The sequence below is a fragment of the Galleria mellonella genome, unplaced genomic scaffold, assembly GCF_026898425.1.
Source record: "Galleria mellonella isolate WM207_F2 unplaced genomic scaffold, CSIRO_AGI_GalMel_v1 utg93, whole genome shotgun sequence".
Lineage (NCBI taxonomy): Eukaryota > Metazoa > Arthropoda > Insecta > Lepidoptera > Pyralidae > Galleria > Galleria mellonella.
This window is the reverse complement of record NW_026442176.1, coordinates 2,186,750-2,214,692: the sequence shown is the minus strand read 5'-3', so window position 1 is coordinate 2,214,692 and position 27,943 is coordinate 2,186,750. Positions and strand designations below refer to the sequence as shown.

General features: G+C 32.1%; 1 protein-coding gene across 4 annotated transcripts; it reads right to left on the bottom strand.

Moving 5' to 3' along the window:
* Positions 1 to 178: 178 nt before the first annotated feature.
* On the bottom strand, positions 179 to 27,075 carry LOC113516854 (glycerol-3-phosphate dehydrogenase, mitochondrial). Of its 4 annotated transcripts, none has more exons than XM_031907857.2 (16): positions 26,705 to 27,075; positions 23,024 to 23,119; positions 18,149 to 18,317; positions 16,138 to 16,360; positions 12,615 to 12,778; positions 11,485 to 11,618; positions 10,725 to 10,882; positions 9,717 to 9,910; positions 8,904 to 9,098; positions 7,655 to 7,776; positions 7,347 to 7,483; positions 6,184 to 6,337; positions 5,404 to 5,592; positions 4,654 to 4,752; positions 2,717 to 2,871; positions 179 to 1,835 (listed from the first exon to the last, which is right to left on the bottom strand). In XM_031907857.2, the coding sequence occupies exons 2-15, from the start codon at positions 23,114 to 23,116 to the stop codon at positions 2,737 to 2,739; spliced, it is 2,166 nt and encodes a 721-aa protein (XP_031763717.2). In that variant the 5' UTR covers positions 23,117 to 23,119; positions 26,705 to 27,075; the 3' UTR covers positions 179 to 1,835; positions 2,717 to 2,736. The 4 variants fall into 4 exon arrangements, with proteins under 4 accessions (XP_031763717.2, XP_052758591.1, XP_026757135.3 ...); XM_052902631.1 differs by lacking the exon at positions 4,654 to 4,752 and adding an exon at positions 3,850 to 3,948 and having other exon boundaries at positions 23,024 to 23,148; positions 26,705 to 27,074; XM_026901334.3 differs by lacking the exon at positions 4,654 to 4,752 and adding an exon at positions 3,850 to 3,948 and having other exon boundaries at positions 26,705 to 27,073.
* Between the last annotated feature and the right edge of the window lie 868 nt (positions 27,076 to 27,943).

The following is a 27,943-nucleotide window of genomic DNA, read 5'->3' as shown; positions in this document are numbered from 1 at the left end:
TTAATATGGAATAAACTGTAACACTCATGGCATCCCTCAATTATAATGTCAGATTAATTTGTTTTCTTTTTCTTAGGAAACAAATTTTATAAGTTAGGAAATATGTTACAACAGACCTTTAAGGTTATATAGGTAGGTAATTAAGTATTAGGCGAGTTAGTGAAATAAAGTACAACTATAATATCGACGTCAATTTATTGCACAATTGAAAATATCATCCATTTCATACAGAATGGTCTATATTATAAAGATAGTTTAGAAAAAGTTTAATATTATCTTCTAATCAGACCATAAGAGATATAATAAACCAGACAAAAATAGCACTCTTGTTCTTATAACTGATTATTTTTATTATACATTAGGTATTTTTGTATAAATTTATTATTTAAATTACATTGTACTTACATTTGTTTAACATGATTGCATGATTGATATAACAAAATGAATTTAAAACAACAACGCGTAATAAATATTACATTAAATATACATAATTACAATGAATAAATTATAACATTTAACGATAACCAAACCTCCGTTATGTATATGAAATTAATTATTTAGTCATTTTAAAGTCGGTACATGACTGAAGAATGACGTCCAATTTAAGTCATAGATGTCGTTATTACCCGGGATGTACTAGTATTACAATATTGCAAAAATATTTAGCTATAATAGCGGTATATAGTGTTTTCTTGGAATTTCTTTTTCTTTACGAGAATTTAAACATACGGCCTGCTTGGTTGCAATTAGGAATGCCAACTGTGATTTATCTTTTTTAGAAACTCCGAACCTGAATCCTCATCACTTCAAAAATGATACTACTTATAAAGCAACGCAGGTCCGCCTTTACTCAAAATGTCAGGAGGAATATTTTACTATTTTACAAACAATGTCCTTTAGATAGAATAAAAATGGACTTAGTGCCATTTAAAACAAGACTCAATATAAATATCAATAAAATATTCGTAAAAGACCTAATATAAATGTCGTTAAGTCCAATTTTATTTCTAATCGTACGCTATATTTAGGGATATAAATAAGCGAAAATTAAAGTGTAAATTATGTTGTTGGTTCCCCGCTCAGTTGAAAAGTATTTATTTAGAACCATTGGTAAAAAAGATAATGGACCCTCACATAATCACAATATGTATAAATTGGTGTTTTGTTTGTTAATTTGTGCCGTGCTCCGATAAATTATCGCCCAATAAATATCGCATTTAATACAATTACATAATTTTAAATATTTCCACCTTTATTTTAGTACAGTCAGCCTAAAATAATGTAGACAAGATTTTTAAAACGTTAGTAAATATCACAAGTACAGGAATACTTGAATTATTTTTTTATAATATTTATATCCTCTTAAAGAAATAATTGATATGATAAATATATTTCTAGGTACAATATACTAGTATTAGAAATTAAATAATTTATGAAGATGTTCGTTAGGAAATCAATCACCCATATACACAATTGAATAGATCAAATGAAATTTGATTTATCATGTTCAGGATTACATTAGATGTTTCAATCGATAATAAAATATCAGAAATGTTTATGACTCCTTGGTCACCTATTTAATATGCATATTATCTAGCAAACTGTACATAGTTTCTAAGGGAATAAAGGCTAGGATAAGAATGAAGCTATATTGTGAGTACTGGTGAGGTGTTTTAATAAATAAATTTAAAAAAAAAAGCTAAATAAACTGACGTGGCAACAATTGAAAATAATTAACGTTTGTGTTAGTTAAAATAAAGAGAAATACTAATGGGCAGTTCGTTGGATGTATTTTACGTTTGAACAACTAATTTGTTGTAGTGAATTCCATTTATCTGAAACAAAATATTATAAATATTAAATAAGTAATACCTATTGCTATAAATAAATAATACCTACCTAATACCCATTAAGAGTACCTTACTGTATTAATATAACATAATTTAATAAATAATATAATTTATACAACATGGAATGTAATGAGTGCATATAGAGCAATCCCACGAAAATATGTAAAAAAAAAACTCATCAATTTTCAATAAACTCTAGTCGCGAAATATGAAAATATTTTTTAAACTTTCAAATCGCACGTGAAATTGAATCATGAATTCATTTATTGTAAAAATAAAAAAAATCCTATAGTAACCGTTTACCATCAGAAAATATACTTGTGTTTTCAGAGTAAAGCTCATTACAAAATGTTGTGCAGTTTCATCAGTATATATACTACATTTTGTTACATCTCATATCATTATTATTTTAACCGATGATTATTCAGCCCCTATAGATTGTCATTAATATATTTTTCCTCTCTAAAATACATTGTCGTGATTTGTCCATCTAGTCGCCTCATATAATCTCTTTGGAATGAAAGAGAGTGATGACATATTTTATTCCTACTCCGTCACTATACAGAGATTAAGCAGGCATCTTATTTTTAAAAGTTTCCTGAGTAAAAATTATATTTTAATATAATAATTACCGGTCTAACTTACGTGTAAATTTGATCTAGAAATCTCGAGTCAAAACCGCTCAAGATAAGGGTCTCAAATGGTCCTGAAACTAGTCGAGCTTTCTCGATCAAATTACTCGTAAGTTAAATCGGTAGCTACTACATTAATCAGGTATTTGTTAATAATATATTTACAAATACTGAACGTTTAAAGTACAGGTAAAGCAGAAGTATTTTCGTAACTACAGGTTTAGGATAGCTCACCATTGTACTAAAATGCTTGCTTACAAGCCACCACCGCTTCTCTCTACTGTGATCTTCTTATTAAGAGCTTCCTTCTCGTGATGCTCCTCTTCCATCTCCGCCATTCGAGCGAACCTAGAGTACGCTACATGGCCTGATTTGATCGCTGACATCATCTGTGAAACATTTAACATTTGCTAAAGATATATAAATACATTTTGTTATTTAATTTTTGTACGTAATATTGTATCAGGTAAAACAAGCGACAGGCAGTGTTTTAAAACAAAATCAACAATCACTGTTACTTAGTTATTAGAAAAATTAAATAGCTACTTTGATTAAAATGTTTAAGGATTTAGAGATTAAAGCGATCCTATGCGATAATAATATTAACTTTAATTTTTTTTTTAATTTAATTTTGATTAAGTCTTATGACTCAAAACCGATCGTAATCAAATATCAAAAATGTACAAATAATACCATCACTGAAGCGAGACAGAAGATCACCTTCAATATTCATTTCTAGTTTTATGACTAGGTACTATATTAAAAATTAATAAGTTAATAATACGCACTTAAGTAGTTATAATTAATAGCTAATTAAAAGTTAATTAGTAGTACCTATAGTTAGTAAAAAGTCAATAATGTAATGATGAAATGGTGTGTAAGTTAGATATTGTAAATAACCATTGTCAATAAGAACAGTACAGCAAATTGGTATGTATTTAAAAAATAATATAATAAGAAGCAAACAAACAAGGGATTTTAAAATTATAGATAGGTATAGACCATAGCAGTTACGAAAACGTAGATAATGTAATTTAACTTAAATATAATGCCCATTCATGCAATTGAATATGAATATGCTAATGTATTAAAATGCAAATTTCAAGCTGTTATAGGGAGTTTTTTTTTTTTTTTTTTATAAGGTTTATTAATTGAATCAGTCACAATCAGAAATATATGAATAAATCAGTATAAGTAAAAATAGTTTAAAAAAAAATTGGAAAATTCTTATCCTTTACATAGTTACTAAGATAAAAAACTAAAGTCCATCATCTTAGTTCATATATTTCTTTTATTATTTTTTTTTTATTTCCCGGCATAGACAATGAAAATGCAAGTTTTGTTGCCAGCCAGGTTTAGATATGGACCTGCAGATATTCGTCGAGTTCGACTTGTCCGTTCATGTTAGTGTCGATTTCTCTCAATATTTCGTGCAACTGTTCACCGGTCACCTCCTCGCCGTAATTCTGTGGACATAAGCTTGGACTACAACAACTACGTATGGACATGAACATGACACACTGTTACTTGGAACGCTCATTATGCATTCTTTTTTCTTATATAAAACCCATAAACCCTCTTCTTTTTCATAAAAATGTCAATCATCTAATAAACCTGTTTTAGCTATTAAAGTGTTTTGTGTTTTTTATTACGTAAAATTCTCAAACTAAAAAAAGTGACTAAACACTTAATTAGGTAAAATAGGTTTGACGGGATTTCAGTTTTTATGAACAAGGAGATTTGATATGAGTTTACTCATGCAACCAAATTAATAAGTTCAAAATCACTGCTACAATATGGTAATTACTTAGGATAAAAATGAAATACTTTATTATTTAATTATCCACTGAATAAATTTACTTGTTTTAGTTTGATATTAATGGTCGTTTTAGCGAAGCTCTTATTTAAACTGGAGGCATTGAGTGTTCCATGCAACTGTGTTGATAAATATACCCACATTAAGAAACATACATATATGCTCTCTTCAAGTTCAGACCACAAGAACGGTTTTTTAATAAAATTATAAAAGTAAACAGTAATATTTTCTTTTTCATTTTAAAACTTGAAGCAAACACATAATAGAAGAGACCCAGTCCCAAACAAATCTAGATGACATCATTCCCATGGTGAACATATATCCAGACCCGGTAGGTTCACCATCAAAGTTCTACCTGTAGGTAGTCCTGTATTTCTAGCTGACCATTGTAAGTGACGTCTATTTCTGATAGAATTGCACTGATCTCCTCTTGACTTGGCGTCAGACCCATACTCTATAACATTTTTTATCATTAACAATAACTGTATACCTAATATTTTCTTTTAAACCTAGAATATTATTCCATTACAGACAATTTAATACTCATGAAACTGAATAACTTTTAAAATTAAATAAATAATTATAATTTTGTGGTATTCCAAAATTTACCCGCGTAAATTAGAAACTAGACGCCTATAAGATATTAATCTAGGCTTTATCACTATTAGTGTGAGTATAATTTTTTTTTCAAGATATTTAAAATATGTTCATTGTTTAAGCGTTGTACCAAAATTGTACCAAATTCTATAAAAAGTCGTTCAATTTCACAAGTATTTACATATATATAAATGTTATTGCTGTGTTTCGATTTGGTACAAATTCCATTTCATTTTGTATACATGAGCAGTCATAAAAACAAAACAATTTGAACTGTTACAATGCCTTTGCTTTGTTTTTACTAGTTTTTAGGGATGGAACGGCATTGCGTTGACTACGACGTCATTTTATAGTCATTTTAGAGTAGCGACGCTAAAATGACGAAAGGATGACGTCCTTATAAGGTCGCACATATCATCATGTAACCTAGGGAAAAGTAATTTTCGTTACTAAAAAATATCGACGTTTTTTTTTCACTTATTATATTTCGCTGGTGAAATTAAGTTACCTTGAGACTTCTTCTAATATCGTTTATAGAGACGAATCCTTTCCTATCCTTATCAATGATCTGGAACCTCTTGATGTATGTCTGGATCTCAGCTTTGCTGAGGTTGATCGGTATCTTGTCGCGGCTGGCGCGGTTCACCATTTGTCCCATCTCGTTGGCTAGAAACTCGCTCGCCGTTTTAATTTGACGCTGAAATCAATACATTAGATTGTGAAGCACTTATTTTGAAGGTGAAAATTCATTGTTAGTTATATTCACTATAATAATAGTAACCAATAAATATCTCTATTTATCCCTTCAGAAATTACCCTAATGAGCATATTTATTTAGCGATAAACAATTAATATCGTTCTGTAATATTATTATGTCTAAAACCTTTTTTTTTTTTTTCAATTGGCAAAATATTAGATATAATATTATTTATCTATGTTAGTACTTTTAAATTGTTAAACAGTGAACGCTCTATATAACAACCAATTTCAATAAAAAAATTTCTTATTGGGAAAAGTTGCTTAAAGGGAAAAAAGGAGTATAAAAATACTTACTCTGTCTGGAAAATATTTATACTTATTTCTTTTACTAACTAAGCTGAGTAGAATAACTAAAATACAAAAAATGTTGCTTATAGAGAAGTTGCTTATATAGAGCGTTCACTGTATTTTAAATTGTGCTGCATTGTAATTGGAATTAAGTTTATTTTTGTAACAACGGTATGCGATGTACGGTGTGTATTAATAAATAAAAATAAAAAAAATAGTAGTAATGAGAAATGATACGTACAGCTTTTTCAGCCTCGCTCCATTTGAGCTCCTCAGCCATTATTTCAACGACTGCAGGCAGAGCCTCGGCGGCGGCCTGAACATTGAGGAAGGCGAGACGCAGTCGCCGCGCGATCATGTCTACAGCCGTACACGCATACTCGCGAACACCATACCTGCAAACCACGGTAACAGCCTCGTCATATATGCATGCTATTAGTTCTCTATCCCTACCAATAGTGCCGATAGGAATATTGCGGAGTGCTAACTTACTATTTTTTACATTTTAACGTTCATCGTATTGATTTGTACATAAAACAATAAACTTCGACCATACAAGAACCTCGTTTAGTTTAGTACCGCATCCTACGTTGATATTTGGTATTGCCAAGTATAATTGTGTTATTGTAGGTGCGTAAGCTATTGTTTTATTTGTTAAACAAAACATAATTTTATTTCAATGGAGAGAAAATAAAAAAAAAACCGGCCAAATACGAATGGAAAATATATATTGAGGTTTTCGTATATAAATTAATCTGATTTTAAATTAATTTTGTTCTTAATAAATTATGATAATTTCAATTATCACATGAACGACATCGTAGGGACAGCCACAAAGAATAATCGACGAATTACATTAAAGGACGACCTTCGACTTTTATACCATACAGTGGTCATCTGCAAACCTTTGTTATCGTATCAAGGTTTGACCTTCGTATAGCAACGATATTTTGTGTGTTATCAGCTTCTGCGTATATAATTAGATTTTAATTTTTAACTTATACCTATTTTGCGTGTTATTAATTACTAATTAGCTCCACAATGTCTACAAAATTTATCGAAATAATTATGACAAATAATTTGGTAGCTTGATAATGCAAATAGACTTATATTTGTATTTATATTACAATAATAGGATTCAATAAAAATGATCGTAAGAGAACTAGGAACTTTCCCTTAAATACTTAGATAGAAATAGTGGCATGGAAACTAAACACAAAAAAAGTCGAAATACAAATACTAAGAAGCGGTTTTCCTAAACACCACAAGGTTACACGCCGAATTAAGCATGTAAGGCTCAAGAATGTCGACTAATTTTTTTAGGGTTATAAATATGTACTATTTTTTATTTTCGGAGATTTATAGCTACTCTTATCTAATGTGACCTCTATGTCTACTACTAACCTAATTTCAGCATCAATATATGGGAACTCTGGGTGAATTTTCTTGCCAATAATTGGCCACCGTTTGCCCGTCATCGCGGCCATCTTAGCGACAGCGAATGCTCGGTCACCATATGATTTAGCTAAATGTTGTGCTACCTGAAATATAAATAATGATTCGCTTATTAATAACCAATTATATAATAATAACATTATTAATAATTATTATAAATTACAATTTAATCTAATTATCTTATATCTAAATAATCACTAAGTAATAACAAAAATGTTCATGAGACATTTTGCATTTCTCTCCATTTCAATACTTACTTCCATTTCCAAACCAAAGTCCTGTACTAATCTAATGTACATAGTGGGAGTCCATCCATGTGCGCCCTCTATGAGGAACCCATCAGTCTGGCACTCGCGGTATATGGGCTTCAGATTTGCACCTAAAAATATATTATCAAAGATGTCAAAAATCAAATCGTTGCTTATATAAAATATTGTTTTTACAATAATTATATTTAGTTTAAGGAGGTTTCGAGATGGAGGTTTTTTGTTACGGTACGTGATAGTTATCAAAACAATTTACCAGAATTTACTTTGTACAAAAGTTGTTTGCTTAGGCACCTCTGTCCCATTCGTGTCTCTACCGTGAAGCAGTTACGTTTGCATGGCTGTGTTTGAAGGGTGGAATATGGCACTGCTCATGTCTATAGGCGATGGTTACCACTTTCCATCAGGTGGGCCGTCAGCTTGTTTGCTATTCTAAGTTGTATAAAAAAAAAAAAAAAAAAATATGGCAGTGAATTTACAGGGTACAGAGGAATAATACCTGAGTTCTCAGAAATGGAAACGCATGAGGAGTATCATGAGCGAAACAGTATAAATTGTTATGCCCATGGTACTGCTCATGTGTATAGGCGACGGTTACCACTTTCCATCAGATGGGCTTTCCGTCAGTTTGTTTGTTATTGTAAGTTGCATAAAAAAACCAATTCTGAACCAATTCTGTAATTTTTTTTTGTTACTGTGTTTTATTACACGTAACCCTTTAAAAAATTACTAGCAATGTAGTTAATCCGAAATAATAATAATAACAACCTAATAACAGTGGTAGGATTTTAATACTCAATGTCGAATGTTGTCGAACGTTCATTACAACAGCAATTGTCGACATAAAAACTACTCCATTAGGGATTATAGTCCTGATATATTTTAATATGGAAAAATCCCATGTCACGATAGTCGTTCACACTAATCTCCGAAAACAAAACCGATCGAACAATTTTAATGAAATTTTGTAAATATGTATTGTTTAGTCTGACTAAAGAAATGTGATAGTTTTCCCCCGATCAAAAAAAGAGGACTAGGTATTGGTAACGGACAAAACAACATTTGCCGGGTCAGCAAGTTTTCTCATAATTATAAATTGAAAGTAATTAAAAAAAAAAAACAAAAATTACTTGGAATATCCAAAAATGATGACTGTTTTCTGTATAATTAGCCCCTAATTATCTAATTTATTATTTTATTTTTAATTTTTTTACTAGTGATTAATAAACATAGGTCTCACTCTTGATGGCCTCGTCGATGGTCTCGGCGGCCATGGAGCGGTATGTGGTCCACTTGCCGCCAGCGATGGTGACCAGGCCGGAGGGGGACACATGCACCACGTGGTTGCGCGCCAGCGACTGCGTGTCTGGCTTGTTGGGGTCCGACACCAAAGGTCGGATGCCTGACCACGCGGATAGCACGTCACCGCGTCGAACTGTCACACGCGTCATAAATTATGTATAGTTATTAGTACTTATACGTATTTTATAATCCATTTCAGGAAAGGACTATATATGTATATATATGACCCTTCTTTCAGGGTAAAATCATTAACATCATTCTTAGAGGGTGTTTTATCATTAATACTGAACATTTGTTAATTTTGTAATTTTTGGACAATTATTATTGGTAATTTTGTTACTTCATACTTTTTCTGTTTTATTGTAAACTTGTTTTATGATATCTTCTTATTACTTATAAAAAATATTCAACACAATGCAGTATTGTAGCAAATTTTTCCTAAAGAAACAACAATAATATATTTTGTCTCTTAAAAAAACATCGATTATGTAAAGTACATTTTAGAATCAAAATAATTGGTATTTTGATTTAAAAAATAAGCTACTGAACAGATTTTGATAAAATTTTATTAAGAATAATCTGAAAATGCAACCTTTCAAATAAAAAAAAAGTTTTTTCAAATCGATTTATAAATGAGTAAGTTATGAGGTAATAAACATAAAAAAATTAAGAATCATTAAATAATAACTTTTGGAACATACAAAAAAATATATAATACAATGCTGGTATATTTAAAGATATTAAATATTACCTTCAACATCAGGGTTCAAATAGTTCTTAACCTCGGTGAGGATGAAGAGGATCTCGTCCTCAGTAGGTCTCGGACTGTGCGTGACTTGACACGGCATGTCGGTGGTGCCAGCGATGGTGCCCTTCAGCCAGGGCAGGAAGAAGATCACACGACCGTCAGAGGTAGCAGGATCGAGAAGACCCATGTGTTCAGGACTAAAATAGAATTCATTCAAATAAATAATACAAAATTATCTTCATAACTTCAATAAACAAGTCGTTTTTATTCTTTTAAATAGTACTTATACTGTTACTTGCTTTTAGGCAAGATATTAGAAAGAGAGAGATTAAACATTGCTAATAAAAAACAAATTAACGAAATTGCCGAACTTAGGTACACACACTTTTTTTATTTATAAAATTATAACCTAACTGTAAATGTAATCCAAGATCTCAATCTATAAACCTAACATAATATTATTTAAAATAATGTTATATTTTTCTGTAATTACACATTTCAATTTTGTTTAACTCTTTTAATTTGTTTTATCTACACTACCTATAATAAAATTGTAACTGATGTTTGTTCATTACCTCATCATTAAAATATCTAAACTGATGTCATCAAAATTTTATAATGCCCGATGTAAAAACTGTTATTAAAATCGGTAGAGCAAATCTTGAGATAAGTATAGCTTGACCCTCCAAATTAAGCTACAGGTAACATACAATTATTTCATAGTAACATAAAATTCATTTTCTGCATTCGTCTTTATTTCCTTATCAATAATAAGTACCTAATATAAAGGTGTACTTATACTATATTAGCTTTTACCCGCGACTTTGTCTGCTTGACCGGAATATGTTTATTGACTGGGATAAAAAGTAGCCTATATCCTTTTTCATCCCTTATAATACGTGTATATCAAAAATATATAGTAATTGGTAAGGCATTAAGGCACTATAAGGCAACAAACAAACTCTCCTTCACATTTATAATATTAGTAAGGGTTCGATCTATTCGACGTACCTGTAGTAACCGGGTAAGACAATGTGAACGCCTGAGGACGGGCAGCAGATATCCTTAATGTTGGGGTCGTCCATCTTCCTGATGGAATCCGTGAAGGGGCCTGTAGCGTTTATTATGCATTTTGCTTGCACATCCCACTCTTTACCAGAGATCTCGTCCTGTTAAAAAATTGTATTGTCAGCATCTTGAATTACAATAAAAACTTTTTTATTATTATTAATTAAAAATATATCTCATTTAAATTGATGTAACTTAGTTGCACTATAATTTAAATATAATGGTCATACAAACTGAGTCATCAATTAATTGCCATACCTATTACGAGCAATTTTAATAAAAATATTCTGAAAGCTACTGCCAATATAGGAATCATCATCATCGTCATCATACCAGCCTTTAACTGTCCATTGCTGAACATAAACCTCCCCCTTGGGGAGTTTTGCCAGTAGTTGCCACGGTTGGCAGACGGATTAGCAAGTCAGGCTTTAGAGATGTTTTAAGACGGACACCGCTGCCCATACCTTGCCCTCCCTTAGTCGGTTCTTACGACACCCACGCGATAGGAAGGGGTGGCCTATTCTATGCCGGGACCACATGATTAATATATATAGGAATAAAAATATAGGAATATACACGTCTATTACTCTTTAAATAATTAAGAAAATTTTGTATTGCATAAGAATATACAGTATGTATATTCTCATGCAATACAAAATTTTCTCATCATAATCATCATCATCATCATCATAAAAAAACTAACCTTTAACCTAGCACCGCTGAGCTTTCCATTAGTCTTGTGCAGCTTCTTCACACTGACATGGTTGGCGATGGTGGCTCCATGCCGCGCCGCCGTTAGTGCTATCGCGAGGTTCATACGAGCGTCGTCTTGTTGGCCTGAATAGCAATTTATATTGATATTGAAAGGAAGCATTTGTATTTACAACTATGTAACGATATACCAAACAAATGGTTATGTAAATCTAGACTTTCAGTTGTGTATGTTAAGGTATATTTTACAGTAATATGGAGTAGGATGGAGCAGGTGACGCGCGGTCTTTCCTTTCCGAAACTTTTAAATATATTTTCATTACTACACTAAAAGACAGAAAGCTAGTGCTGTTTCGTTCCTTATTATGAAAATTTTACTGCTATTAACAAATCCATTTATCAATTGTTGAAATGGCGACAGATAAAAATCATATTTATTCCCAAACCAGTTAGGGGACATTATACTGAAGCAAAATTCTTTCGACCCAGCTAGACTGGATGTATTTTTTTATGCGTGAAAATGGCATGGTTACCCCGCCTGCGCTATCGGTATACACTAACGGAGTACCAGTGAGTGGTGAGAGGTGAGGATGAAAAGGCAGGTCAGTTAGCCCATTGTGACGATTCAATGATAAATTGGTCACGATAATTTCCAGGGGGAACCGCGTGGATGTCGACCTGATAGGGTATATTGATAGCAATGGGGACTAAATTCCTCATTACTAACAATCCCTTCCCCCCAGGCTGGATGTATTAGCCACTCATACACACAATGGCCCAAATGAGAGGTTTAACACGGAATAAGTCCAATTTACATTTATATTTTTACCAAATGTTAATGAAAGCTCTTCGCTCACTCTTTCACATTATTTATAAGATGGTGGTGACGTCCTTTTTTGGTCATTTTTGTGTCGCAAAGTCATTTTAGAGATACCATATTATCTAGGTACCTATTATTATTCTTCATAGTATAACGTAAATATTTAAGGAGTGCCACGTACGAAGTTGACAGAGTATTAACGTATATGTACTTTATCTATATTTATCTATCTTTTTGTTCTATCTATATTTTTGTTCTCACGATAATATATGTAGGTATAGCTATTATTATACGTTACGTACCGTCATAGTAAACAATCCCACCACACAGGTTATCCGACTTTAACATCGGGAATAGTTCGAGAGTGTTCTTCTTGGACAAGTAATACGAACTTTTTACGTTTCTGTCGCCGGCGACAAGATCGTACATTTTGATGCCGAACCAATAGTACGGGACTTGCCACCATCTGAAAAAAAAAGATAATCATGAATTATGTAAATAAAATTTTTACTATTAGTACCTAGTAATTTATTTTATTTACTAATATTGATTTACAAGTTGACCTATTTATTTGTTTAGAATCGTCAACAGCCAACGATTATTTGAAATCTTTATCAAATTTTACAAACGTAATGGCAATAATTTTCATACAGAAAAATATTAGGCTGCTTTTTGTCTCAATAAATAATAATATTAATTTATTTTAATATCAACAATACACGTATACATACATTGATAGCGTACATTAAAAAACTAAATCTACTATTTGCATCAATTATATGATTTTAAAAACTGATGTTAATTTTTTGCGAGGCGAGACGCTGTGATGCAAAGCGCCAAACGCCCCTGAAGAAGACTTCCGGATGAAGTCCGAAAACGCAAAAACACAGTGAGTTCATTAATTTACCGTTATATAATGTATGTAGATATCAAATATATGCATTAACTATTGAACAAAATAACTTTAAAAAATGCTGAGAAATGTGAAACTGTGATATCTTATGCCACTTTAATAATTTTTTTTTTGGTACTGTTTTCCCTTATACAAAAGACTAAGCCTATACAGCCATTGTCTTTAATTTATATTTGGTAATTTCGTTTTCATTCACTGACAAGATTTTTGAAATTTTGCAGTCTATAACTTTGTCAAATTGACACGGCCAGTAAGGGTAATAACATGACTTTATATTTTTGTTTTCCCTTGGGGATAGAAATAATATTTGTGTATAAAAAGGATATATAGGTTACTTTTTATTATTATCCGAACGAAATTGCGGGCGCAGTTAAATAAAGAGGCCTGGTACTCGAGCTATCATATTTTATAAAAACAGAGATATGATTATTTGGGAACACAACTTGAAAAACACAACCCCGTGTTAATTTCAAAAACTTCATTTCCCAAGTTGACCCTAATGAGAAGCGAACCCGGAACCTCATTGACGCAATTGACACTGCGCCACAGATTTCGTCAATAAGCGATATTCACAATGATATCTAGTATGTGCCTACCTTTGTACTTGTATATACTTCCAGCTAGCGATATTGGTGGTCTCTGTATTATGTACTCAACCTAACACGATGTATGTACTTATAAGTACCTACTTGAAGGTAATTAGCGATACTAATGGTGATAAATTAAAATTGCCACACAATGATACTAATTGCACAAGCCAACTCCGTCCCCGTACGGTGACGAAGTAGGAATACAAACACCATTGTATTTCATCATACAACATTATATGATGAAATACAATATGTATGTTGTGGGGAAGGGATTGTTAGTAATGGAGACTGAGAATCCCATTGCTAGCAATATACTCAACCAGGTCGACCTCCACGCGGTTCCCCCTGGAAACTATCTGATCATGATGGGCTAACTGGCCTATTTCCATTCTCATCGATCAGCCTTCAATGGTGCCCCGCCAGTGTATACCGTTAGCGCAGGCGGGGTTACCATTCCATTATCACCTATCAAAAAAAAATTATGTTGTGGGGAAGGGATTGTTAGTAATGGAGACTGAGAATCCCATTGCTAGCAATATACCCAACTAGGTCGATCTCCTCGCGGTTCTCCCTGGAAACTATCATGGTTAATTCCTGATGAATTCATCATGATGGGCTAACTGGCCTGTTTTTATTCTCATCTATCACCCTTCACTGGTGCTCCGCCAGCGTATCCCGTTAGCGCAGGCGGGGTTACCATACAATTTTCACCCATCAAAAAAAAAATGTATGTCGTAAAAGGTGACTAAGGAATCAAAAGACGTGTTAAAGGACTATTTTTTTTATATACAACTTACAAGGCATATAGGCAAACAAGCTGACGGCCCACCTAATGGAAAGTGGTAACTATTGCCTATAGACCGGCAACGTATGGGGGATATCCCCCATGCGTTAGCATTCCTGAGGACTCAGGTGTTATTCCTCTGTACCCTGTAGATTCACGCCATATCCCATCCTTCAAACCGAAACACAGCCATGCAAACACAACTGCTTTATTGTAGAAACACGAATGGGACAGAGGTACCCAAGCAATCGACTTTTGTATAAAGTCTCCCTTTGTCAGTCTCCCGCTGCATGAAAATTATAATTCGTAATAAAATAATATCTGGAAAATTTGGTAACGAAAGAGCTGCATCTTCATACTCATAAAGGTAGAAGTATATGTCTAACAGGGAGATATTACTAGATTGGGCTTAAATAAAGTACGAGAATCTTCTATCCAATATGTACGGCGAAAAAACGAACTTTGTTTTCACATTGAGTGATAATTTTTTGAGTTTTTGTTTTTTTTTTAAGTTTATTAGTGTAATCTATTGGAGGAAACAATATAGAATATTTATCTATCTACAACGGAAATCTAGATCAGTAGTAGCACAATCCAGGAGACGAGAGTTAAGGCAGTTTAAAAAATAGTTTTTTTTCAACCGACATCAAAAATGTTCTAAATTCGATTGTATTTTTTTATTTGTTTGTGTTTTTTTCCTCATAACTCCATTAAAGTTCCAAGCCGATTTCGAAAATTGAGTTTTTTTACCTAAAAGGATATACTTATAGATTGCTGCCATGGAAATTATATCAAAATCGATTCAGTAGTTTAGTTTTTAGATCAAAATAACTGGTGTTATCACAATTAAATTACTTTTTTTGGAAGACCCAAACTTTAATATAATTTGACCGGGCCAAGATAGAATACGCGACCTCATTTACACTAAGCAATGTCAGGCGCTCTACCTCGAAGGTAGTATATATCATTCTGTTACCTATATATGTACTAGAAATACTTCCTAGTGAATGTCTGATAGGTACGAACCTTCTAGATAATTAAATACATCTACGAGTACTTCGTCCGCGCTAAAGTTATAAGTCTGGAACTGATTGAGATTTGAAATTAATTAAACCGTGAAGGTCTTACGTGTGTTCATGAATTCAATTCAAAATTTCATTTAAACTTTGTTGACCAATAAAATGTGGTAGAAAAAGCAGGATTAATTAATCTTACTTGCTATTTTCTGGTGTTCATTTGTACAATTTAGATTTCTATAAACTTTTTTGGTCAGCTAGAAAAAAAATTTATCAAAAATTGCAGAAATTAATTTCCAAAATTGATTCATAATTGGAGACGATATTCATATCAGATCTCATCATCTTAAAAACTTTTTAAATACTAGTATTGGTAGTATGAAATATATGTAGGTATATAAAGTATTGATAGGATATTACCTAGTAGGATATATATCTAAGTATACATATATATCTGGGACAAATATGGTTATATCATGTCAAGTGCATAGCAAGTAACCTTGATACCATAAATCAACTTACTTATAAACAGGGAGCAAGATCGGCAGCGGTCGAGTGAGGTGCGGCGCGACCTCCAACATGTTGGCTCTTTCGTGCAATGCCTCTTTCACCATTTTATACTGGTCATAGTCTAATTGCATGATAGCCTTCTGTAAATATCGGACGCCGCCGTGGATCAGCTTGGTACTCCTACTGGATGTGCCGCTCGCGAAGTCGTCAGCCTCGACGAGGGCGGTGCGGAGACCTTGAATTGTTAAGAGATATGATAATTCTTAGTAATATATATGTGCAAATGAGTTTCTGTGTTTCTTCTTAGCGCTTTAACGGCCCAACCAATTGTTTTGAAATTTAGTATAGGTATACGTATTATTTGAGATGTATTTGGGACATATCCCAGTCAAGCGGATAAAGTCATAGTCAAAAGTTAGTAAATAATAATGTAACCACGAAGATACTCTAAACAAAAGAGCATGCCTACCTCTGTGCCATTCATGTTTCTGTCGCAACTCTACTTGCATTTATATATACTTATAATCTATGTATATTTAAGTGTTATGGTTTAATGAAATAAATTTTCATTCATTCATTCATTCATTTATGCGTTGCATTTTGAAGGTGAAATTACAGGGTACAGACCTATACCATGTTAGTCCTTGAGAGTGGTAACATAAAAGTTCATGTCTATACGAGTAAACGGTTACTATTTTTATCAGATGCGCCTTTAATTTAATTCTTATTCCTAGTTATAAAGTTGATTGTAAACCTCAACTAAAACTTAGTAATAACACAGTAAGGAAATAGCTCTTAATACTATGGTGATAAGGGGTTTACACCAATACCTAAAACCGCAAAACATGGTATTATTATGTGTCATGTATATGATCTACGAGACAAGAAGTTTGTGGATCTCTGAATTTGAATAATTCGTGGGAGTTCTTGATCTGTACTATGGCTAGCAACATAGCAATAAATTATTATATTGTGTGGCATTAATCTACGTTTTAAGTTTTCAGCAAGTCTTCGCAAAAGCAACAAAATTAATTTTCTGAAAAAAGCCATCTTCAATGCTGACAAAATTAGAATAGAACCGATACGAGGTTGAAAAGAACCTACAAAATAGGTTCACAATTGGCGAAAATCAACAATCTAAACGTTCAGATGCTTCTTATGAAGTCAGTTAATAAGAAACATAATTGGGTAATATCAAATAATGTCATTTGTCTCATTTTTTGTAGACTTTATTATCTATTGTGGAGTTTGTGTTACGTATTATCAATAATGAGATAACAAACATCTGGGGGCAACAGTAGCACAGCACAAAATGGTCACGGTATTATTTTATTAGCCAATAAAATACCACGAGGCATCATTATAGTTATATACGAAACAATGTGTTTACATCGTCTGGGCAGAGGTTGCCAAAAATATATCTAATTATTACTAGCTAGGTACTTATAGTATTTACAGATACTTCACATAACAGTGTTAAGAAAATCAATAAATGCTGGGTTGTTCTAAAATTTAACAGATTCAAGTACGTAGTTATTGAGAACTATATCATGAATATAAATAAGGCCTAAACCAGTATCCTCAAATGCAGAGAACGAGGCTTCTACCTTAATCTTATGTATGGTCCAGTTTGGTTTCTATACTATATTAACATTATCCCTTATCAAATCTACCTCCATTTGGTTGCCCCTAGAAATTTCGTCGCCAATTACTGGTGAATTGGTTACGATGGGCCCATTCACTTGAGGATCTAAAAATCCTGTACACGTATAGTATCCCTCTGTATAACCCGTCGACTTTAATAGGGATTTCATATTAAAGGTAATAATTGAACAAATCCTATCCAAGACAAGTTGTTTTATGGTTCGTGTAGACCGCGGATTTTAATCATCCTGACTTTATCGTTACCTATCATTATCCTTCACTGATACCATTCAAAAGAAAAGTAATAACCAAGCCGGCATAATAATTTTATTTTCATGCATTAAAAAAGTCTCCATGCATATAACGGGTGGGTTTCTACCTCTGGTGGTAGCATCGAGTGCACAGCCCACTCCAGTGGCGCCACCCCCGATGATGAGTATGTCGTATACGTGGCCAGCCTGCAAACTCGCCACCTGTTCAGTTCGTGACGGGAGCGGCCGCTTTTTCCGTTCCGTTTTTGCAGCAACATTTCTTCGTCTGTACCAATTCTGTGTAATAGGAAATATTCCAATAAGTACATTATATTATAAAATTTTGATGAAAAAGTGCTAAGTCATGAAGGGCAAACCAACCAGCGAGAATAACTTTTCGTAAGAAATAAATTAAAAATCTCAATTTTTTTTTATATTTTAACCGTTCTATAAAGAATATTTAAATAAAAAAAAATCAAATGCTAATCGTTTAGTTCTATTAATACGATTAAAAAATATGTTGTCATCTACTATCTTTGGGTTTTAGCTTGCATATCTTTTACAACTAAGCCTATATAATGCAAAAGTAAAGGTGCAAAAGTAAAAGTATGTAAGCAAATCAGTGAATGCAAATCTTAACTGACCTATCATGATTTATCACAGAGACAAGTCAATATTCTCTGAAACTGCCTTATAAACAGACGAGTTACGTAATATGAGTCAGAGATATACGTAAGTATAGAGGCTAATAACATCACATACAGTACGTCCATACCTAAGTGTGTAAGTAGTCTAAACTGCCAAGTTTTATCTAAACGGGCGCAGTGGGCGACTTAAAAGTGGCAAATGATTCCGTTTTCATACACTTCACGCGTCGACCTTAGTGACGACAAATGACCTTCATTTAACCTTTAATACGTTACGAACAACTGATGTTGTTACAGATCATTTCGACGGTTAACCATCAAGAACTCCTGACTGGCATTTTATATTTTATTATTATATATTTTATTCAAACTTTCCTACTTAATCTCCTTTTATATATTAAATCCCATTTTACTAATATAATAAAATTGTAACTAGACGAGACCTATACATGAAAAATATTTAAGAAAAATTAATATGAAGGCTTTTAATAAGATCAATAGATGACTAAACAATGATTTTTAGAAATTTTGTCTGTCTGTTTGCTTGTTCCAGCATTACACAAAAATTACTGCATCAAATTTAATGCGGTTACCCTTTAAAAACTGGTTTTAATCTTGATACGCTATCTAGAAGTGGTCTATTTTATTAGTTGTATTACTTCTGAAATCCACGTGTTCAAAGAAGCGGATAAAAAGCTAGAAAAGAGTAATTGTGGCATCAGTATGTTGAGAATTATTATTAAAACCTTCATAGATAAGTAATCTTTATTCTTACACCAGAGGGAGACCTTGTAAAAAAATCGATTGCATGGGTACCTCTGTCCCATTCGTGTTTCTATTGTGAAGCAGTTGAGTTTGCATGGCTGTGTTTCGGTTTGAAGGGTGGAATATAGCGTGAACTTACAGGGTACAGAGGAATAACACCTGAGTCCTCAGGAATGGCAACGCATGGGGGTATCTTGGGCGAAACAGTATACTCTGTTATGTCCATGGTACTGCTCATGTCTATAGGCGACGGTTACCACTTTCCATCAGGTGGGCCGTCAGCTTGTTTGCCATTCTAAGTTATATAAAAACATACCTTTTTTATAAAAACAAAAACCTATTACGAACCCATTTTAATTATAACATTGTTTTATCCATCCCTTATTTTTCAAATTGAGAATTTAACACAAAAGAAATAGGTAAGACAGTTCAATAGCTGAAATAGGTTAATGTTAGTTAGCAGATATTCGTGATTAATCATCGATTTTTCAAAACCCATAAATTCTGCAACGAAACTCATTTCGTTTATCCAAGTTACAGATAAAACAATGTTAGTTATCAGGCGTAGGTAATGCTTTTACTATCTACTTAATTGATGCTTATCTTAATTTTATGTAAGTAGTGTTAGGTAGTAAGTAAATACCTACTTGTTATTAAACTGATCTTGTTCAGTACCTTACTACAAGATATATTGTCTCGCAAAGAGATACGCCATTTGCATATGTCCTAAAATTAATATGGGACCAATACTGGTCCTAGGGGGAAAGTTTAACAGCCTCATCAGGGAGAGAGGAATTGCTAGTAATGCGAAATACCAATCCCGTTGCTAGCAATATACCCTGTCAAGTCGACCTCCCCGTGGTCCCTCTAACTATCGTATCTGAATTACAGGTGTATATATCACGATGGGCTAACGGGACTGCCTTTTCATTCTTATCAGCCCTTACTGGTGCCACATCAGCATATATCCTTAGCGTATGCAGAGCTACCATTCCATTATCATCCATTAAAAAAACAACCTTATCATTAGCAATATATGGGATCAATACGGATCCTAGAAGGAAAAGGCATTATTAGTAATGGGGTCCAACAGCCCCATCGCTAGCAAAATACCCTGTCAGGTCGATCTCCACGCGGTTCCCCCTGGAAATCGTCATGATTATATTATTGTAGAATTCATCACGGTCGGATAACCGACCTGTTTTCATCCTCATCAATCATCCCTCGCTGTTGCCTCGCCAGTGTATACTGATAACACAGGCGGGGTTACCATTCCATTTTCACCCATTAAAAAAAAACACTAATTTAATTAATTCCTGATGAATTCATCATGATTGGCTAACCGGCCTGTTTTCATTCTCATCTATCACCCTTCATTGGTGCTCCATTAGCGTATACCGTTAGCGCAAGCTGGGCTGCCATTCCATTTTCACCCATCAAAAAAAAAAGTTACCACTTTCCACCAGGTGGGCCGTCAGCTTGTTTACCATTCTAAGTTACATAAAAAAACTATTAAAAAAAAACATTCTATATCCTGTGTAAAAAAAAGAAAATCAGTACAGAATTGACGATGTGATCGCGTAACATAGTAACAAAAAAAAAATACAGACTAACTGATAACCTCCATGTTTTAGAAGTCGCTTAATTATAATCATCTTTACTCAGACAACGGCGTCATAGTGGAAACATGAAACCGCGGCAATAATTTAAGCAAATCCTCGTAAATAGATAGAAAAAAAAATATAAATACCAACATTTACATATTTTTTTATTGTTTTTTTTTTTATAGAACATAGAATGGTAAATAAGATGATTGATGGAAAGTGGTAACTGAAGCCTATAAATATGAAGAGCACCATATTTATTTCAGAATATATATGGATACTTCAGAATACACTATGTCCACGGTACTTTGTAATTTCACTGCCATGCTCCACCCTTCAAACCAAAACAATCATGCTAATACAGCAGCTTAATATCAGAAACAAGTGAGACAGAGATAAATACTCATAAAGCAACTATCGAAATATGACAAAATCTAATTCCCTCCCTCCACTTTACTATATATAATATGTTTGTACTTTATGGTCATGATAATTTTGTGAACATAGGTAAATATCAGTTTAATTAATTACTTTCTGAATATTATAGGTTGTTTACTTTATAACTAAAAGACAGTTATTAGACTAGGTACCTACATCTCTGCCACTTGATACTAGATGGCGTATAAAGGTTATTTGTTTATTCTTTAAATTTAATTTAATAGTGATGAGACAAATAGTTCATAAAGTTTATATAAATTAAATTTAATAAAACAAAGTTATTGTAACCTATATAATTCATAATAACAAATTTAACTAATTATACTATATGATGCAAATTTTCAAGCAACTTTATAATATTTCTTTACTATAAGGCTAAGTTTCTTATAAGTATTATATTTAGTCAGGATCAAGTCACTTTTTGGAACTAAAAGCTTAAATTTTTAGGTATCTTTAATATAATACGTTAATATCAGGAATCTACTACTTACGTTACAGTTACACGTATGAAACAATAACGAGATATTAGTCGATCAATGTTAAGTACTAAAAATAATCTATATAAATAACAATCAATCGCCTTATGTATGTAAACGCATCACTTCAAAATGGTTGTACCTTATTGGCAAATTCTTTTTTGTTGTGTTTGTAATTATTAGGACAAGGTATATTTTATGAGAAAAAAGAAAGGCATAGTTTGTATGAAAAAAAAAATGTTTAAAAAATCGAGCGTAAAAAGTACACCCATGCTAAGGCAGGGCAGGCAGTAAGTTTTAAATAATTCGATACAATTTTTCACCGACATGATTAAATATTGAGAATAAAAAAAAACAAGAGCTAGAGAACCTCATTAATATACTAATAAATTTAGCCTAAATTCTTCGGCACATTATATTGAGTTACAGCGGTCTCACATCGATTATCCGATAGATAAAAAGAAACGAATTTATCCAAATTAGTTGGGTGTTCTTAATTATACTTGTGTTCAGACAATAAAGTTTAATATATATTTGAAAAAAAAAAAAGAAAATGGTTTTTATTTTTATAAAACAACACTAAACATTATGCAAAAATCATATTACATAAATATTGAATTTTTTGTGATCGTGATATTAGATACCTACTACACTATAAAATATAGTATCATGACACGAAGCGAGCATGTGCGTGGAAAGAAATCACGCTTAGCTGTAGTGATTAATTAATAACGGCAAATAATTTACAAACTATAAAAAAATATCACTGTTTTATCGATGACAGTATAAAAAGATATCTATAAGAGATTTTTCTTTTAGATACTTTTAGAATTAGTCATTGATACATAATTTTGACAAATGAAATCTATGATTTAGTATTATTGAAATTATGATAAGATTCATAATATTTATAAATAGAAATTAATAACTAGTATATTAACGTATGAGCGCCATGAAAGGATTTTCTTAATTTCCTACACAAACAAAGTAACATAACTTTCTTTTTCCTACATCGAATATTATATATTATATAATTCTTCTAAACAATAAAATATGAACTATCGAATACGTACCACAATTGAGTCGTCAGCTGAGAGTGCCCATGCTGCTAACACTGCTGTTGCGGCCCCTGTTGTGCCCCCTATTAATAGTCTTCTACGGGACATTTTCTGTAAATATGCATCCTTGATGAGTAGATCTAAAATAATATAGTTGTAATTATGACGAGTTTTTTTTTTTTATCATATGATCGCTACTTATGATTTGTACTCAACATATCATGATGATCACAAATTAAATACATTCTATAAAACTTAAAAAGAAATCTAGATTATTAAAGGAATACATTTCTGTTTTTGGCGCATATATTTTCAGGTCATCGTCGAGGCAAATAAGTAGTGATGATAGACATAATGTGGAACATAATTTGCACACTGACTTAGAGGCAGATTGTACATGGGAAATGTAAACCTCTTTCATCTAAAACTATCTACATTCTAGCAAAATCAATTCATTTCATTTTAATTATTTTCATTTTAACATCTAGTACACTAAAGCCAGTTCACTACTGGATATGGAGGAAACCAATCATATCTCCATAGATTCAAACTGATGAATAGTTCCAATTGTCAATGTGATAATGAAACCATACAGCATATACTATTTGACTACCAAAAATTTGCTGTAAACCGTTATGATTGTGAGATTAGAATGGACGTAACACTATCAGAAAATAACATAAAATACATATTTGAGAACAGACAAACTACAGACATATTGCTTAATTTTGCAAAGTCTTCGCTGAGGGTCGTGGCAAGGGAGAATGGCGCAAGAAGAGCGGACTAATTACCGGACACGATAAAGATTTTATACATTTATACATCTACTTTTTACAAATTTATATGCACAAAAAAGCCAATTCATTTGCTCCGGCGTTGTTGCTAACCGGAATCTTAGTGCGCTGTTTTAACTATGTAGGTATCCGACCTCGGTCTACGATGCGCTTTGATTAACAATTTTCATTTCTTTTTTTTTTTTTGTATTTGGTTAATAACTTATTATAAGTTGCTATAAATAGTGGCCAAAGGTTAGAAGAAATGAGTTTGTTCTTTAGAGGAGTCTATCTTTATTCACAAATACATTTAAGTGCAGAGTTCATTTTTAGCTACCTAATATTATACCATTGTAATGGTTATTAAAATTGCATGATTTTTAATAAATAATTTAAAGAGGAAACAAATCTATTTGATCATATTTTTCAGTGTATCTTCGCATTTTTAAATAGATTGTATGATTTTTATTTTTATCGAAGATGGTCTTTGTGTGTAAAACATTTTAATTATAAACTAATAATTTCTTCGACAGAAAACATTGCAATAAATTTAGCTAACCTAACTAATTCATCTTAATGTCTCTCATCTCAATCTCAAGCAGCTACCGTAAATAGAAGTGCACATCACACTATATAAAAATAATTTTAATTAGAATTGCGTGATATGAACGCTTAAAAAACGTTAAGCAATAAAACTACCAGAGAGCTACAGAAAGTGCTGTACTTGAAATTTGAGGATTTAAAACTAAAACGAAGTACCAAGTGATTCAATAGTGAGCTAAAATATCTACATAGTTTCTAATAACTTTGTAAGTAGGCTAAAAATTGGCAGTGATCTGGTGATATTTACCATAGAACTGATAGTCATTAAAAAAGGAAGCCGTATTTTCGCATGGAACTACCTACAGCTAGTTGGGCCGATATAATAAGGGAGGTTGGTAAAGATGAGAATATATATATTTATATATATATTCTCATCTTTATATGAGTATCATTCTATATATATATATATAGTTAAATAGATTGGTGTAGGCTGATAATTATGAATATTTATTTATATTTATGGTAACTTTAAATTAGTATTTATAGTAGCGTTATGCTTTTGGTCAAATCGGCAGGCTCTAAGCATTCTATCTGCAATTGAGTGATAAGATTTAATAATCACGTAAGTTAGATGTGACAATAAACTCATTAATCAGTTAAGGTTTTGAATAGCAAATTTTTAGAAGCATAATGAAAAAGATTATCTATCACTTCCGTCTTATCTGTCTCGTTTCGAATACGTGTGCGTCTCGTGTCGTACCTATGTAACCAATATTGTTATCAGACAAGGCCACGGGAATAGTACCACAATTTATTACATCTACATTTATCTTATAAATGAACCAGCTTCTCCCCTGCGTTACAGATAACACAATACTATACTACAAGCGATATCGTTAGCACAAATTACTATGTAGATTATTTACTCAATGGGGAGAGATACGGATGGAATTAAAAATTGTTGCCTATCCACCTATCACCGGTTAATATTGTGATAAACGATCACTTGGATTAAAATAGAATTGAAGAATTTAATCTTGATTGTAATAACTGCACTCGATAATGTTATGGTTTTATATTGTAACAATCTTCTTGCATTAGGTACTTTAACTTTATTTGATAAACCTTATTAAATCGAAGTATTTATATGTACAAATTACGTATGTGCAAATTTTGTAATAAGCAGTTTCGTATTATGTTAAAAGAAGAATTTGTTAATTAATGTTTTAAAAAACGTAAATCTAAAACGATACTTAAAAATTCCAAAGACATTTTACTTTGCTAGTCCTTTTCAGTAAATAATAATAGGTTAAAAGCTAAAAAGTTAATAAATAGATAGAATAGGGAATGCACGCACACTCGCACGAATAAATAAAAATAATAAGTTTTAACTGTAGCATATTTTTTTACTGAAATAGATGGCATATAAATGGACAAATTCTAAGACTTATTTTATTTTAAACTTTATTACACTATTTTATATCTTTTTCAAATGATTAATGTTATTGAAAACAAATCAAGAAATGAAAATATAAGGTACACGATGTTATTGACCCTATAGTAATGTGATGTGTAAGTAAAATAATTGTCGAAGCGAATTGTTGGCAAAGATTTCTCGTTAATCGAATTGAGTTCCAATTTTATTTGAGACAACTGCATGCTACTAAAACTTTTAGTTCACGCTACACACACGCGGCCACTGCACTACTCATCGTTGCAGAAGTAGTATACTATTGTTTTGTTTTTTAACCAACAAGCACACTACACGCCAGGCTCTGAAGCCAGAACAGAAATAGATTGGGCTTGCGAAATCATTGAACTCAGGTGATCACATTGCAGCTAAATGCAACAATAAGATTATTGAAATAAAATTAGGCATACTATAATTCGAAAATCTTACATAAGTGCTCGGTCAGGTTGTGGATCAATCATTAAAATTTATTTGCTTATTAAGCGATATTGAACCAAACCAGTAATCCCAAAATCTAGTATGCTTATATATTGTATAGTATAGTATAGTACGTATATCCCTATACTGAGAGTCCTTGAAACAGAACACGGCTACAACGATGATGTCATATCGACAGTGTAACCAAGCCTGTAGCTAATAGAGTCTCAAAACAATAATGACAAATGACAATAATCGCAGTTTAGTAGAAAATTGTGTTTTGTTATACAATATAAAACTATATTACTTAAATATCTCTCTGTATAGAAGTTAAAATTTATTTATATTTATTATTTTATAACACAATCGTAAACACACAGTAAGTGTATTTAAAAAAAAAAAAAAAACAGATCGTGCGACCTTAAACGTCCTTATAATGGTGATCATAAATTATTTACTTAATATTTGATCTATATATCACTTGGTTCTTACCTTATATTAAATAACAGTAGGATTACTACGACGAAAACATGTACCTGTAGTAATTTTTAAGGTATACAAAAACTAAATGGAGTAGACAAGGACGTTTGCTTGCAATTATTTTATTCGATTATTTATAACAGATTCATATAAGGAAACTTATGATTATATGATACACTTGAATTAGACTAGTTCGGTATGTACATCACAATATGATTTGTTATATAATTACACTATCACAGTACTATGTTAATAAGGTGTTAGCTAATCGTAAAATACTAAAACACGCAACCGGGCGAAACATTCCCGGTAACCAAACGACCTACTGACTGACCGTCGTGTCTACTGAATTACTGATCCTCTCTACTGTCTGCCTATCTGCCTAGCGTTGTTTCGATCTTAAGTCATTGTACTGTTGACATTAGAACATACTAACTTCAGATTGAGCACATCACTAACTTCAGACCTGATATAAAACTATACACACGCCATCTAGTATGGAGTATCAGAACTAATAGGTCAGTCCTTACACAACAAAACCTCGCGGCTCTACAAACTAAGATTAATTTGTGGGGATGAATAGATAGAAAAATATTTTTTTTTTTGGAATTTATAATATTCTTGACTGATTATTTAAAAAGTGGTCTGCTTCTGAACTAAAAAGTTAATCATGTAATAATATACTTATTAAGTTGTCGCTGACAATTTGGATTTTATTAACAAAAACATTTTAACAAAAAAGTTCAGAGCTAAAATATGAAGTAGGTGCAAAATTTTTAGTGGTAGATTTATATACAACGTATTCTATGACTAGCAACCCGCCCCGGCTTTGCTCGGGTGGGCATTTTTTAGATTGATATAACTTTTTAATTTATGAACCGATTGAAATAAAACAAACACTAAATATTAAATGGAGCAAACCATAACGCATTAGTGAAAACCGCATTCAAATCGGTTAAGCCGTTTCTGAGATTAGCGTGCATAAGCGTACAGACCAATAGACAAAATATATCATATATTGTTTTGGGTACTATTGCGTTCATAAAGCCCCCTATAATATTTTTGCTTATATACCTTCCATGTATAGACAGTTACAATTTTATAAAATGTATTTATTAATTAACCTTTTAGTTCGCCAACAGAATAATTCTTAAATAACTAACAAAAACATTTAAAACTTTTTAATTATTTTTGAAATTTGATAGATTTTTTTGCAACTTAGAGTGGCAAAAAAGCTGACGGGCCCACCTG